The following is a 15,449-nucleotide window of genomic DNA, read 5'->3' as shown; positions in this document are numbered from 1 at the left end:
AACAATTTGTGTAGTGTTGCCAAGTGGGTCATGACACGGCATTTTGGTCTAAATATGTTTTCACACCTTTGCCACGGTGCAGGAATTTGCAGAATTACCCAACTCCAGTGGTTTTGGTGTAAATTATGAAACTGAAACCGAGAAGAAAATGTAGGTATTTAGACTTTCATAGTACACTGCATTTAGATTCAAACTCAAAATTATCTTTATTCAAATCAAATAGATTTTTGCTGGATTTTTTTAAATAGTTCACGAATAAGCAATTTTCCATTTTTGTGAGGCATTCGACAACTTAAAAGCTACGACGAGTCCAAACTCCAAACGAGAGCCTCCTGTGAAGAAAGCCACGAATTTCGTCGAGTATTCTTTTTATAACAATAATAAACAGAATATCTTTTATAACTATTGATGTCATAGAATCTAATAGAAAACTTTACAACAAATTAACATTGATTTAACATTAAGTTAAGTGAGCGAGCAAAAAGATAAACTAAGTCCAGGCTGACGCCGAAAATATCCAAGAATCAATGAATCCAACATGAGAGTTGAGACAGTATCCTCGGATGCCCCGATGTTCTCGGCATGATTTGGAGTTGGCTGCAGAAATAGTGCAAACAGTAGGGGCAAAGCATTATCAGTGGTAGAATTAGGATTTGCGTGAAGCTTGGCTAGGTTTAGGTACTTTATTTCCTGTACTTAAAGGATGAAAGTAGCTCCAATTTCACTTGGTTCAGATTGCGTTATCTTCCATTAGTTTGTGCATCAACTGGCCACTTCCGCCGTAAAGCCGAATAGCTGGACGCTTAGCTAAACAACGGATATTTATATATAGCCGCGACATCAGTCCCGCTGATCTCATTGAAGTGCTGTTGACTAAATATTTGTTAGGGACATTTCAAATCTGTGGTACAGTCATTAGATCATTACCAAGGGCAGAAATATGATGTAGCTATGTCTTTGTTGTCGCACTTGTAGATGACGCATTTTGAAACGGAAGTCACCTAATCTGTTGCGAGGAAGCCATCTTGAGTCGATTGTATAAATGCGGGTGGTTGATGGTTTTTAAGTTAGTCTCGTTCCGACTCGAGAATTGACGACTATTAAATGCTTTTTGTGTTTGGGTTGCTATTTTGATTGAGTGGTTGCAATAGCAATTATTGTGCCCTAATCAAGTTAATATTGCAGTTAGCTTATTATAAAAGGTAAAACTCTCGATAAACCTCTGCGCGTTCTGATTAAGGTGACGCAGGACGCTCGACCGAAATTGGCAGCGCACGTGGGTAACATGTTTGCTTTTCACTTGACATTGTATGAGAAAGTTGAGAGGCACGATGATTTTCACTGAAATCAAGCGCGCGAAAAGGGTTCAGGAAAAGTATTTTTGAGAAAAAACTGCTGAATTTATGTTTGCAAAGTAAAATTATTTCAACTAATAAATAAATAAACTACGTCTAATGATAAATTGTTTTAGAATTTTCATATCCCTAATCTTATTTATTTACGCCCAAAGTTGTCATTAATTTAGTGTTAAAATAGGAATCTTTTGAGCCTCGTTACTTTTAAATCAATATTTTTTTCAAAGTTTTATATATCAATAAACCTAGATAATGACGAGATAAATCGATATAAGTCTTAGTTTTGTGCGTACAATATCGAATATTGTTGTAATTTCCCTCCTACGTTTGTATGAAGAAAGCACCGAACTGAGTCCCCTTAATATTTAATGTCACTTCTGGTATGTTTATATATTTATAGAGGGGCGCCCGATATCACCAGGCGGGTTATCGGTCCTATATTACGACCATTTTTCCCATAGATAGAGGATTTCAACCAATTTCGCATATTTGGAAGGTTACTGTTTTCCTGGCAGCCCACCCCTTTAAAACTTCCTGTAACTTTTATAAACCTCACGTTATAGGTAAGGTAGGGAGAGAAGAGATTCCTGGGTTAGGGTAGTTCTTCACTGATTCTGTTCTTACCTTGCAATTCCCACTGATTGAACCTGTCCACTGTTGAATACAGGTTCAACTGTGAATTGTGGATGAATGGATAAAGCTTTTTTCAAAGTTCTATCTACCTCCTCAATTCTAATGCCTTAAAATTAATCTCAAATAGATCATGAGAATGAGAATCGATCGATTATTACGAATTGGTATTGCAGTCGACCTAAAAAAGTTTAACTCCTTAAACTAACTCCTTCAACTGGTTTAAATCCCTCTAGTCGATTTTTATACTGATTCTGCATCTACGACTATGGTCTTTTGTGATTTTAGTGTCAATCGACTAGGGCTTAGGTTTTAGGGCATTAACAATTGTATGTTTTGCTATCCCGTTGATGTCATTGGCTTTTGTATCAATTCGCCCTGCCGTGTATTATTGTCCAGTCATGGTCACACAACAAATACTACTTACCTACTTGCCTCATAACAACAGGAAAAATCACGGACATAAAGGGACTGGATTATTTATATGTATTATGTAGGTAGATACTTATGGTAAATGATCGACCATTGAATTTTATACCGACAACGTAGCTAAGTTTTTTGGTCACATGACACATCCCTCCGCCACAGAGGAGACTCTGCCGCGTACTGTACCTATAGGTATTTTCAGTTCTTCACAAAAAGTTGAATTTTTCGAGTTATTATTCGACACTTTTTCAAGTCAAATTAAAACCTAATCCAAACGTCATTAATGTCAAATAAGGCCCCATTAGACAGAAACTGTTAAAAAGAATTCACAGATTTTAATTTTACCGTAAACCCCCCAAATAATGTTCAAACGATAGTTACTAATTGTGGGGGTGAATAAAAATCGTTGCTTTCCGTCATGGCCGATGCAACATCGCACAGCAGTCACAAAAACCTGCAGAGCCATATCGACAAGTTGACATCGAACCAGTGCAGCATTATCAACAAATTCGATATCCTGTCCAAAAATGTAGACGAGATGAGAAAGATTTTAGCACAGCTTTCGGAGAAGATGGTCGCACTTGAGGAAATTACGACAGGTTTTCTTCTTTTTGATAATTGAAATCTTCTTTGAATCAATCAATCAATCAGCCTGTTTGCGTCCACTGCTGGACATAGGCCTTCCCAAGAGCACGCCACCACACACGATCCTCCGCCTTCCTCATTCACCCACTTCCCGCTATCTTCTTAAGGTCGTCAGTCCAGCGGGTTGGAGGTCGTCCCACACTGCGCTTTACTTCTTTGAGTATGAAAAAATTATTTACTCATCTAAACAATATATAAAAGGAAAAGGTGACTGATTGACTGACTGACTAATCTATCAACGCACGGCTTAACTACTGGACGGATCGGGTTGATTTTTGACATGCAGACAGATATCTATTATGATGTAGGCATCCGCTAAGAAACGATTTTTGAAAAGTCAATCCCTAAGCGGGTGAAATAGGGATTTGAAATTTGTGTGGTCCACGCGAATGAAGTCGCGAGGATAAGCTAGTATTGCATAAGTTTTCAATAGCCAAATGAATTTACCACTGCATAATATTAGGTACCTACTTTAAAACATTAAATAAAATAAAATAAATAAAAAACATTGACCTAAGTGAGTTTATTTAAATAAAAAATTGGAAAATGAGCGCAAATGATAGAGATGGGATGATCTTCTTGAGTAGGCCAGGGGCCCACAAAGGCCTGTTGATGATGACTAAACAAACGGGTTTCCTTTATTTCTTTTTAGACAAGAAAAAATTGAAGGGTGATATAAAACAGCTGAGAACTAGGATAGACGAGCTGTACGCTATCGTGAAGGACGGCAAAGAGGACGTGTCAGTAAAGTCGAGCGAAGACGTGCGTGATGTGGAGTCCTGCCATTCGGGGTTCTCTTGTTCCTCCAAGGTATCTTCCTTTTATGCCTTCACGAACTATGTGCCCTGGCAATGGGCAGGGCACATAGTTCGTACAACCGATAGACGTTGGGGTCCCAAGGTCCTGGAATGGCGACCTCGCATCGGAAGACTCAGGGTTGGAAGACCCCCCACTAGGTGGACGGACTGGATTCAGGCGGCGCAAGACCGTGGCGTGTGGAAGTCCCTACAAGAGACCTATGTCCAGCAGTGGATGTCTATCGGTTAATGATGATGATGATGATGATGATGCCTTCACAGCATTTAGATTTTAGATAGGACAGCGAGATCTATACCTTTAGAATTCCACAATACCGACAAAACGTCATATAGGTACGAGTGACAGTGACAACGCTCTACAAAGCCGAAATTTCATTCTAAAGGCCGATGTACATTACTTTCTGCCGCGTACTGTACTTATTTACCTGTTTTTAGGGTTCCGTACCTCAAAAGGAAAAACGGAACCCTTATAGGATCACTTTGTTGTCTGTCTGTCTGTCTGTCTGTCTGTCCGACTGTCTGTCAAGAAACCTACAGGGTACTTTACGTTGACCTAGAATCATGAAATTTGGCAGGTAGGTAGATCTTATAGCTGACATTTGGGGAAAAATCTGAAAACCGTGAATTTAGGGTTTAGATCACACAAAAAAAAAAATTGTGGTCATGAACTAATAATTAGTATTTTCAACCTTCGAAGTGAGTGACTATATCAAGTAGGGTATCATATGAAAGGTCTTCACCTGTACATTCTAAAACAGATTTTTATTTATTTTTATGCATCATAGTTTTTGAATTATCGTGCAAAATGTGGAAAAATACGACTGTAGTACGGAACCCTCATTGCGCGAGCCTGACTCGCACTTGGCCGGTTTTTTTATTACTTGTTTTTATATATTTTTTACCTTATTAATTTGTGTTTCTTCTTTAAATAAGCTAAATAATCTTATGTATACAGCTTGGACGATCTAACCTAGGTTAGATCGTCCAAGGTATACAGTTTATTTCCAATAACTAGAACTCTTTTACAAAGCTAGAAAGAATTAGTATTAAAAATCAAACCACACACACGCGGAAAAGTACCTACTTAAATGTTTAATTAAAGTAGGAATGCCATGCCTATTGGAGCCCATTGTTTGGTGGCTGAAAGGGAAAATATGGTGAAATAACGTGAAGGGTGGGTGTTGACAAATATAGATTGCCGCACCCGGCTGCTCGCGGGTCGTGACTCGTGACACGCGGCACGCCACGGCCCACGTTCCCCAAACTTTATTTACTTACCTACCCAGTAGTTTTTAGGGTTCCGTACCTCAAAAGGAAAAACGGAACCCTTATAGGATCACTTTGTTGTCTGTCTGTCAAGAAACCTACAGGGTACTTCCCGTTGACCTAGAATCATGAAATTTGGCAGGTAGGTCTTATAGCTGACATTTGGGGAAAAATCTGAAAATCGCGAATTTGTGGTTACATCACACAAAAAAAATTAATTGTGGTCATGAACTAATAATTAGTATTTTCAATTTTCGAAGTAAAATAACTATATCAAGTGGGGTATCATATGAAAGGTCTTTACTTGTACATTCTAAAACAGTTTTATATTTATTTTTATGCATCATTGTTTTTGAATTATCGTGCAAAATGTCGGAAAAATATGACTGTAGTACGGAACCCTCGTTGCGCGAGCCTGCTTGCACTAGATTACAACATGGGGTTATTCAAGGGGCGGACCAACAAATTCCTAAAAGGCTGGCAACACATCGGCGGTTCTTCTGGTGCTGCAAATGTTCATGGGCGGCGGTAATCACTTAACATCAGGTGACCCGCCTGCTCGTTTGCTTTGCTCACTATCTCTATTAAAAAAAAACATTTACGCAAGCATTCATCACAGTGGTTTGGCCAAGAGCCCTTTAGGGCGGCTGGATTTGTTTCATAACAAAAACTATTTAGATTCCTCAAACAATAGATTTTGCAAAAATAAAAGGTTTACCTCGAGGCTAGACTTTAGAGCAGAGCGGAGGGCAGACCGGAAGCGTTGGTTTGAATTTTTTTAAATTGATAGAGCTCCAACGCCTAGCTATGCCTAGTCTAATATTCTGAAGTTGACGATTCTTTTGATGCAATTCCGTCTCCAGGTAAAAATAACATCTAAGTAATTTTTTTTTTTATGGTTCCATTCTAAAACATAAAATCCTAAAGCACGACACAGACCAGCAGAGTGGATTGAAGTGGAATCATGCGCGTCTTTCTTGTTCTTGATGACAACTCAAACTAAGCTTTATTTATTTCAGCATTTCGTTCTTCTTTGAGTACCCTCTGTGTTTAGTTTCCGTTATGACAATTTCATTAATTTAGCAACAGTAGGTACATTTTAATTAGTTGATAATGTAAATAGTTTGTAATGTATTTTTTCACTATTCTTATCGATTATTTGTTGTTAAAAATTTGAACCGGAGACCTGCAATGCTGTATATGCCCATAATTATTGATAGTTGTAATAGTATTAGAATTATGTGTGACCTATTTTTAAATATTATGAATGTTGTTACAATTTATCGTCGGTACATCAAATAAATAAATAAATAAAATATGTATTAGTTATTTTTTTTTTTTAAATTACCAATATAAAGTATGTTTAACAAATCCAATTTAGACACAGCAAAAAACCACGAAGGTTTAAAAAGTGTGTCATTCCGTCTACTTCCTAATACATAATAATAATAATAATAGTGTTACTTATTACATTACATTTTATACAAAAATGGGGATCATTACAATTTGTTTATTATAATAGGATTTTATTATAAATACTATCTGTCCCGGCTTACTCACGTCACTCAAAACCGCGGCGCGTGCGCGGACGGACTCCCTTGAAAAAGGACCCCGGATGGGTTCGAAACTAGTCGGGCTAACGTCGACTACACACGTGAGTAAGCCGGGACAGATAGTATTTATAATGGAAATCACTCACGGTAGTTTAAACGCTAAAATAGGATTTTAGCTTATATTTTAAATTAAATCTAGTTAGTTCATTTCTAAATTACTAAAGTAGTTACTAAAGTCTGAAAACTAATCATCCTACCGTGCAGAAACTTACCAATTTAACAAGAGGCGTTAATTACAAAGAAATGTCGTTTTCACATCGCAAGCGACTGCAGCAGAGACGAGTGTCGAGTATGCGGGTGAAAGGAGATCAGTAAAAGACACATTTTACTCATTTTACTTCGCCGCTGCTCGTGGAATGCAGTTTTTTTTAATTACTAAGTATTTAATAGTTTGTCACTTAATGCCTACAGGCACAGAATATAATACCAACTACAAAATTGGCTATAGAAATTAATTACACAGGTCATAGCTGCTATGAGGTGGTGTGCAATACGGCACTGTATATACCTATTCTATTTAATTTGACTGAAAAAATTCACTTTACTTTTGTCCGCAACTTCGTCCTCGTGTTTATAATTTCAAAAACTAGGTAAAAACTTGCCTCCTCTTGCTATCCTCTTGTGGCTGGATATCTATTATATAAAACTAAAAGCTGACTCACTAACTGATCTATGAACGCACAGCTCTTCGCGACTGGACGAATCGGGCTGAAATTTGGCATGCAGAATACAGATAACTATTATGGCGTAGACATCCGCTAAGAAAGTATTTTTGTAAATTCAACCCTTTAAGTGGTAAAATAGGGGTTTGAAATTTGTGTAGTCCACGCGAACGAAGTCGCGGGAATAAGTTAGTTTTTATTATAAAACATACAACTGCAAACCGCAGTCGGGTTTTTAAAAACTTTTAAAATTATTATGCAGTGATCTCACGAGATGTCAAATAAGATTGTGTGTTGTTCCAGGTAGCCATGACAACTGGGATAGACCGGGACACGATACGATCGGCGTACGACGATGTAAGGTCCGACGCCTCACCCACAGAATGGTAAGTTTTACTATAAAGCACAACGCTCACAGACGGAGTGGAGTGGCGTAGAGGTGCCGCTGTCCTAAACCTAAAATTCCTTAAGTTTCGTAGGTACGACATCAATTGTTTGGTATGAAATTGTTCCCATTATACCAAAGACGATAAAAATTAGACTACGAAATATTTTTTTATTTTTTACTAGCTGATGCCCGCGACTTCGTACGCGTGGATTTAGGTTTTTAAAAATACTGTAGGAATTCTTAAATTTTCCGGGATAAAAAGTAGCCTATGTCCTTCGCCGGGTTGCAAGCTACCTCTGTACCAAATTTCAAATTTTTTTTAGAAATAATATTAGCTTATTAGCTTAGCTTATAATAATATTATATTTTTAGAAAGAATATTAGCCAAGTTGCTGACTAATATTCCCCTTCCCCCTCCAATTAAGCGTAAAGCTTGTGCTAGGAGTCGGTACGACAATATTGCAACGGGTGGGATTTCAATCGGCGACCTTTCGGTTTTCAGTCCGCTCCTTTAACCGTTGAGCTATTGAGGCTCTTATGACGTTGACACCCAGCTCAACTGACAGGAAATGAAATCAAAAACGATCACTTTGAGTTTGACAGAACAGTAAAAAACAAATACGGAAAGTGTATTCATAAACAGAAAACACCTGTTTCCAAAAAAAAAATGAAAGACATCGCGATACGACGAGACATGGAACAAAAACGGCCAAAAATTTGCGTACACTCGTCTGCTGTGCTCTGAAACATAGTGTAGAAAACATACAGTAAGGCCACAGAATGTGAGCGAAGGGCCGCGCCAGTAAAAATATAATAAGTACAGTATATCTACGAGGCCGAAAATAATGTACCTACATCGACCTTTAGAAGGAGATAGCAAATTTGTAGAGCGCTGTCACTGTCGTTGAGACCGACAAAACGTCATATAGGTATGAGTGACAGAGACAACGCTCTACAAAGCCGAAATGCCATTCTAAAGGCCGATGTACATTACTTTCGGCCGCGCACTGTATGTAGTCTGTATGGTAGCTAAGCAGTGTCTGCAGTCTGTAGTTCTGTACCAATCACAATAATTGAGCTTTTATGTCTGTGAAGCCGTTTCGCGATGCAAAAAACCGGTCAAGTGCGAGTCAGGCTCGCGCAACAAGGGTTCCATGCTACAGTCGTATTTTTTCGACATTTTGCGCGGTAATTCAAAAACTATGATGCATAAAAAAATAAATAAAAATCTGTTTTAGAATGCACAGGTGAAGCCCTTTCATATGATACCCCACTTGATATAGTTATCTTACTTTGAAAATTGAAAACACCAATATTATTAGCTCGCGACCACATTTAATTTTTTTTGTGTGATGTAACCACAAATTCACGGTTTTCAGATTTTTCCTACCTATACGTGCCAAATTTCATGATTCTAGGTCAACGGGAAGTACCCTGTAGGTTTCTTGACAGACAGACAGACAGACAACAAAGTAATTCTCCGTTCCGTTTATTCTTTAGAGGTACGGAACCCCAAAAAAACAAGCGGGGCGATGTTAATTTAAACTTTAAAGGCTTACAGAAAAGCCTGGCTTCTGGCTGGATAAAAAAATGGTTTAAGCGGTTTACCGATTGAATCAAAAGCAAAACTGTTTGTATAGATAACTTTATTGATTGCAGTTTTTTTTTATACTAACTAGAATATTGCCCGTGACTTTGTCCACGCGGAATAAAATGCTTTTCACTAGGTCTAAGGTTTGAAAGAAGGTCGTTTTAAAAGAAGACGAATTTATGCCGTTTATATTATAACGCTGTCTCGTCTTAACATCGTCTTGAGTCTGAGTAAAGTCAAATTGCGTTCTATAGATTTCAGCCTAAGATCTATAGAGCGTACCTACCTACTTTGATTTTGCTCAGCATTAAGTTTTGTTTAAAACGAGGCAGATTTTTGCCAGATATAATATACAGCTGTCTCGTTTTAAGTGTCTTAAGTTTGAGCAAAGTCAAAGTGCGCTCTATACTTAGACCTCAACCAGCCTCAAGGATAAAAATAGACTTCTACCAACCAAAATCGGTTCAAACCTATAAGACTATGGTTCAAAATTTAAACAGACCAACTGACGACATCTATTTGTCTGACAAGAATTTTAAAAACAGGTAGAATACCTAGGTAGTTATTTGGATTTTGATAAGGTGCAAATAAATTATCTAATCATAAATAAGATGGAAAAGACAGATGGCAATGAAATCCTAGACAGACACTTCATTTTTATTTCTTTGTAATGTAACGTATCAAAGACATATTGTACTTAGTACGCGACAGGACGAGATTGCAATCGGGGAGGGAACGCCCCGCCTCATATCCCGATTGTCATCTCAACCTGTCGCGGACGATAAAGCTGAATGGAACGGAACCCTAAAAAAGAGCGAGGCTCGACTTCTGCAATCGGTGTCGGCGAGAGCTTTACGTCACAGAGTAGACTTACGTTGCGCTTTTAGCTGATGTTCAAACGAATGGTGTATTGATGTGTCCACACTCCACAGGGCGGTGTTCAAGTTCGACGGCGCGCGGATCATTTGCTCGGCGCGCGGCTCGGACTTCACCGAGTTCCGCACGCAGTTCGCAGACGACGAGCGCGCCTTTGGGTACATCAGGTAACGATTAAATTTGGTATATAAAACGAAAAGGTCAGGACTGACTGACTGATCTATCAACGCACAGTTCAAACTACTGGACGTATCGGGCTGAAATTTGGCATGCAGATAGCTATTATGACGTAGGCATCCGCTAAGAAAGGATTTTTGAAAATTCAACTCCTAAGGGGGTGAAATAGGGTTTTGAAATTTTTTAGTCCTCGCGGACGAAGTCGCGAGCATAAGCTAGTTAGATATAAAACGAAAAGGTGACTGACTGACTGATCTATCAACGCACAGTTCAAACTACTGGACGTATCGGGCTGAAATTTGGCATGCAGATAGCTATTATGAAGTAGACATCCGCTAAGAAAGGATTTTTGAAAATTTAACCCTTTAAGAGGGTTAGGGTTAAATAGGAGTTTGAAATTTGTGTAGTCCACGAGGACGAAATCGCGGGGATAAGCTAGTAAAACTATTAAACCTCCTAACGTTCCTATAAGGTCCTCCTAACGTTCTTTCCGACAGGAGCGGCGGCAGGAGACCTTTTAATTTTGTACTTTTGTCTGGCAGACTTCAAATGGGTGACGAGATGTCCAAGCGCAAGAAGTTCATGTTCGTGACGTGGGTGGGGCCCAACGTGTCCGTCATCAACCGCGCCAAGATGTCCACCGACAAAGCCATCATTAAGGATATCATTTCTGTGAGTATTTCGTTCTTATTATCAGGCTTATTATTAAATAGTATTCATTTCCAGCTTTTTTCAATTCACTAATGTTACAAGTCACTAGTGTTTCAATGAAATCTAGATATATAAAACGAAAAGGTGACTGACTGACTGACTGATCTATCAACGCACAGCTCAAATTACTGGACGGATCGGGTTGAAATTTATCATGCAGATAGCTATTATGACGTAGACATCCGCTAAGAAAGGATTTCTGAAATTCAACCCCTAAGGCGGTAAAATAGTGATTTGAAATGTATATACTCCACACGGACCTACCTACCTACTTAATTTGTGAATTTGAAGAACCCATTATATTTTACAACTCCGAATCAAAGTAATATGTAGTTGATTTTATCCTGTATTATTAATATTAATAAGCATTTCTTAGTATTAACTTAGATATAGTGAAGTGCTGATATAAATAAGTCTTATAGTGGCTCGGCATTATGCGATGTTACGATTACTTATCACGACCGTTAAATATTGATTTTATCATCATCATAATCGCCTTTATCATATAAATGGGTTGAGTGAATAACGATATTGATTCCAACTATAGTTAATTCCTTTTAAAGCAGTCAGTTCATTTATTTTTCACTACTAATATAAAGATAAAGTGGTAAAGTTTATAAGTTTGGAAAAAGGGAGAAGAGAGCGTAACTAGAATAGAATAGAATAGAATTCTATCTATTTTCAGCGATTTCCTGACTGACTTATACATATATCAACACACAGCCAAAATCGCTGGTTCTAGAGACATGCAATTTGGAGGGTGTGTTCTTTATAAAGAGTAGGTATCCACTAAGAAAAGATTTTTCGAAATTCCACCCCTAAGTAGGTTAAATGGGGGTTTGAAAATGTAGTGCACATGGACGACGTCGTGAGCATAAGTTAGTAATAAAATAAAGTGGTAAAGTTTGTAAATTGTTGTTTTCACTGGAAAGTGGCACCGATTCTAAGCACAACCTAATTTTAGAGTATTCGCACCCTCTTCTTACTATTGTAATATGAAAAGGACAGAAGCAGTTTGACATTTCTAAATTTAATTTTTAGATGGTAAAACCCGTGATTTTAGCACGCACTCGCGAACCTACTGTTTAAATTTGTATTGTGCACTAAAATTTAGAGTCTTTAAATGTGAAAGTCATGTTCCGTTCCTTTTTTAGCATTAGTAAAAAGAAAAGGATGCAGACACTCCAAATTTAATTTAGAGAGAGACTAGAGAATCGGGGCCAGTGAAACACTATAATAAAAATAAATTATTTATTAAAAGCTCAATAAAAACTTTTCTATCTCTAAATGAAACTCTTTCTTTAAATGAAGTCGTACAAATATTTCCTTACATTAAAACTGACGGTTTGAGCAACTGCTGAAATAAAATCGTAACCAACAATGCATTTATACTTAGAAGTGTCCAAATCTATTTCTTTGCTGCCTGCAATTAACTTTAATTCTACCAAAGTGGCTATTTGAGCCAGTAAATTACTCGTTAAACTGGTTTTCTCCTCTAATATAGCGTAAAAGATTGCCAGCAATCTATCCAATGTAAATACTTTAGGTCCAAGCTGTGTGTTAAGTTTTTCACTAATTTTAGCCTTCGCCTTAACTTGTTGTAATCGTTTTCTTTGTTTTCCATGATTTTTCATAAACAATCTCTTATCTTCTTTCGGTGGGTTGTAACTGGCTAAATAAGCAGCGATCAAAAGGAATTTCGCATAGTATGGGAGTTCAAAACTTTGAGCAAATGTTTTAGTTGATAGAAGTTCTTCTTTTAAAATATTCTGAAAATTGTAGTTCTGTGGTTCTGTTGACTCACTGTTTTCTTTACCGGGGGACAGTGTGGTAGGATTTGATGTGCTCACTCTTAAGTAGAGTAATTCTAAGCTTATTTTGAGTATGGGTGCAATGTGGCGCCACAACTTTGGTAAGTCAGTTGATTTAATCTCGTGTCTTATGATGGGTTCGCAGTATTTCACGAAGTTTACTTTCGCCATGTGCTGTAACTCGATTAAGTCCCGACACGGTCGGTAGAAGACGCTCAAGAATGCATTAAGAAAGTTTTCAAACAACTCTGGCCGTTCAATATCTTCTTTTATTCCGCGATCAACATTGTGATTGCTTGTCAAGTGACGCACGAACGCTTTCTGATTCATAAATATGATTCTGAACAGTTCGTCTTTGTTGTAGTTTGGGAAATACATCTTTATAGGCTCTCGGACTCCCATTTTGAAGTTGAAGTTGTCGTAGGTGAGATGAGTAACGAAAAATGTGCAAATATTTAGGCTGCAGAACTCGCGCAGTCTTAAAAATGTGGGCATTATGCTTTGATCCATATTCTGAAAGCGTTCTGCTCTATCGAACACCAACACGACGGGTTCATAGCTACTTAGTTGAGCACTGTATGCGTTTAGGTTATTCATCAATTCCCATAAAGAATCGCATTTGATATCTACCTGATCGTCGTAAAGTCCTGTTAGAATAGCCTCGTACATAATCTTCGGTGTATAACACTCTATGCAGTCTATAATAACGTGTTTGAACCCTAAATATTGCAGCACTGTGTTTACACATAGACTTTTTCCAGTAGCCATGTTGCCGCTGATAAATACTGAAACTGGTAGCGGTTCATCGTCTTCACCCAAAAGATTCAACAAATCATGCAGTTGGCTTTTTCTACAAGGCACTTTTTCATATATTTCGTTCATATTTACGAAATAATCAACATCAGCATCATCAAAGTAAACAACGTGCTCAACTATGAATCGCAAATGTCAATTTCAAGAAATGTCAAGAAATAAACAAATCTCATTGGTTAACATAAATTTTAACGTTTCGTTTTATGATTGAGCGCTAACATAACGTGCCGCCTTTCAACACCGTTTTTATATTAATCAATTTACGGTCTAATTCTTTTGAATTTTACATTTTAGCTACAAGCCTTTTTATAAACTAAATGAATATTACAAACAACATTTAAATAAAATGTTTGTGTTTGTTTCAGAATTTCGCAGTGGAGCTTCAGTTGGAAAGTCAATCGGAAATAGACATCGATCAATTCAAAGACACCCTAAACAGGGCAGGCGGGGCCAACTACGGGACTGGGATCAGGGATTTATGAATTGAATAGAAAAACGAAACCACCTTACCAAAGTATACGTTTTTAACAAAGCAATACTTCGTAGTCGAACTATAAATTATTTTGAGCAGAAATTTTGGCACCTACAAAGGCACAATAAGCAGTATCGATTATACGGATGAGAGGCAGAATATTGAAATACCTAGTTACCTACTTGTATTTTATCTTTATCAACGATTTGATGCGGTTAGGATAAGGCACGTTCCTTGTTTGATGATTATTTATTGCCTATATATTAATTTACACCACCTAAAGGGCATATTTTTCGATGTATTGCTTTGTTAGGAGATATTTTGTGTGAAAGGTAACTATTTTTAAATTCAGGTCAAAAGTGGCATATTCAAAAAAAAATTAGTAGATTAAAGTAATCGTAAAGGATTTAAAATTTTTGTAATGTTTTATATCGTATAAATTGAAATTTCGATTTATATTTTGTATTAATATATTGTGTGACAATATATTTGTATAATACTTATAATATTTCTCGGCAGTAATCTGACTGAAAATCTTGGTCTGCTACTATATTTTTACTGCTGCATCTTGCCCTTTTAATATTTAAAAAAAACCTTTGTGTAGAATAGTCAACTTTTTCTTTATAAATACTTGCGATTTTTTATTTCATATCAGTCAGTAACTAAACAAATTGTTATTTATTTTTCTTGACGGCGGAGATATATTTATTTTTTTAACGATTGTAAAAAAATATTTTTATTCATGGACTGATTTTTTTAAATAAACCTTAGTTTAGTGGCAGGGTGCAATATTCATAATATTTAGAATGAGAATGACATAATAACTGCGATGTTGCCATGTGTAAGGCGCAAAAAGTGCATTTATTTTTTGTCTACATTTGTATACAAGCATTGGGATTTTACTTGCTTTTATACCTATACATTGACTAGTATTATATCACCCTACATAATTTTTGATGACAGGTAATAAAAATTAACAAAACAAAAGGGGTTTTTTTTAAATTTACCTACCCTGATTCTACAACAGAGCTGAAGAATAGCCGGCCTAGCTCATGCGTCGTGGCTTCCAATGGCGAATGCTACACACTCGACCTAGATTGGCGATATTGGGATCGAACCACTACTTTTTTACCGTGTATAAAGTATAAAGTCTGTTCACTAACTTAGTGTCGCTACACCCGCAGGCGCATTTATT

The 15,449-nt window shown here is 37.2% G+C and overlaps 2 protein-coding genes across 3 annotated transcripts in view; one reads left to right on the top strand and one right to left on the bottom strand.

Annotated features, from left to right (window-relative positions):
* LOC117983829 (coactosin-like protein) overlaps positions 1–15,241 on the top strand; it is a 34,656-nt gene extending 19,415 nt beyond the window's left edge. Inside the window, exons 1-6 of one of the 2 annotated variants that reach the window (XM_034970459.2) lie at positions 2,732–3,010; positions 3,709–3,866; positions 7,719–7,801; positions 10,327–10,437; positions 10,990–11,119; positions 14,148–15,241. In XM_034970459.2, coding sequence (XP_034826350.1) covers positions 2,830–3,010; positions 3,709–3,866; positions 7,719–7,801; positions 10,327–10,437; positions 10,990–11,119; positions 14,148–14,264 — 780 coding nt within the window. In that variant the 5' untranslated portion in view covers positions 2,732–2,829 and the 3' untranslated portion in view covers positions 14,265–15,241. Of the gene's footprint in view, positions 1–2,731; positions 3,011–3,708; positions 3,867–7,718; positions 7,802–10,326; positions 10,438–10,989; positions 11,120–14,147 lie in introns of those variants that run through there. The other variant, XM_034970460.2, reaches the window with a different exon arrangement.
* Orc5 (origin recognition complex subunit 5) lies at positions 12,396–13,922 on the bottom strand. Its single transcript, XM_034970454.2, has one exon. It carries the CDS (start codon positions 13,849–13,851, stop codon positions 12,460–12,462), a length of 1,392 nt encoding a protein of 463 aa, XP_034826345.1. The 5' UTR covers positions 13,852–13,922; the 3' UTR covers positions 12,396–12,459.
* Positions 15,242–15,449: the final 208 nt, after the last annotated feature.

The sequence above is a fragment of the Maniola hyperantus genome, chromosome 7, assembly GCF_902806685.2.
Source record: "Maniola hyperantus chromosome 7, iAphHyp1.2, whole genome shotgun sequence".
Lineage (NCBI taxonomy): Eukaryota > Metazoa > Arthropoda > Insecta > Lepidoptera > Nymphalidae > Maniola > Maniola hyperantus.
The sequence above is the reverse complement of the archived record's forward strand: the minus strand, read 5'-3'. Positions and strand labels throughout refer to the sequence as shown.

What these genes read in the sequence shown, in the direction of transcription:
- Orc5 (XM_034970454.2), bottom strand. Translation starts at nt 13,851, where the DNA reads ATGAACGAAATATATGAAAAAGTGCCTTGTAGAAAAAGCCAACTGCAT.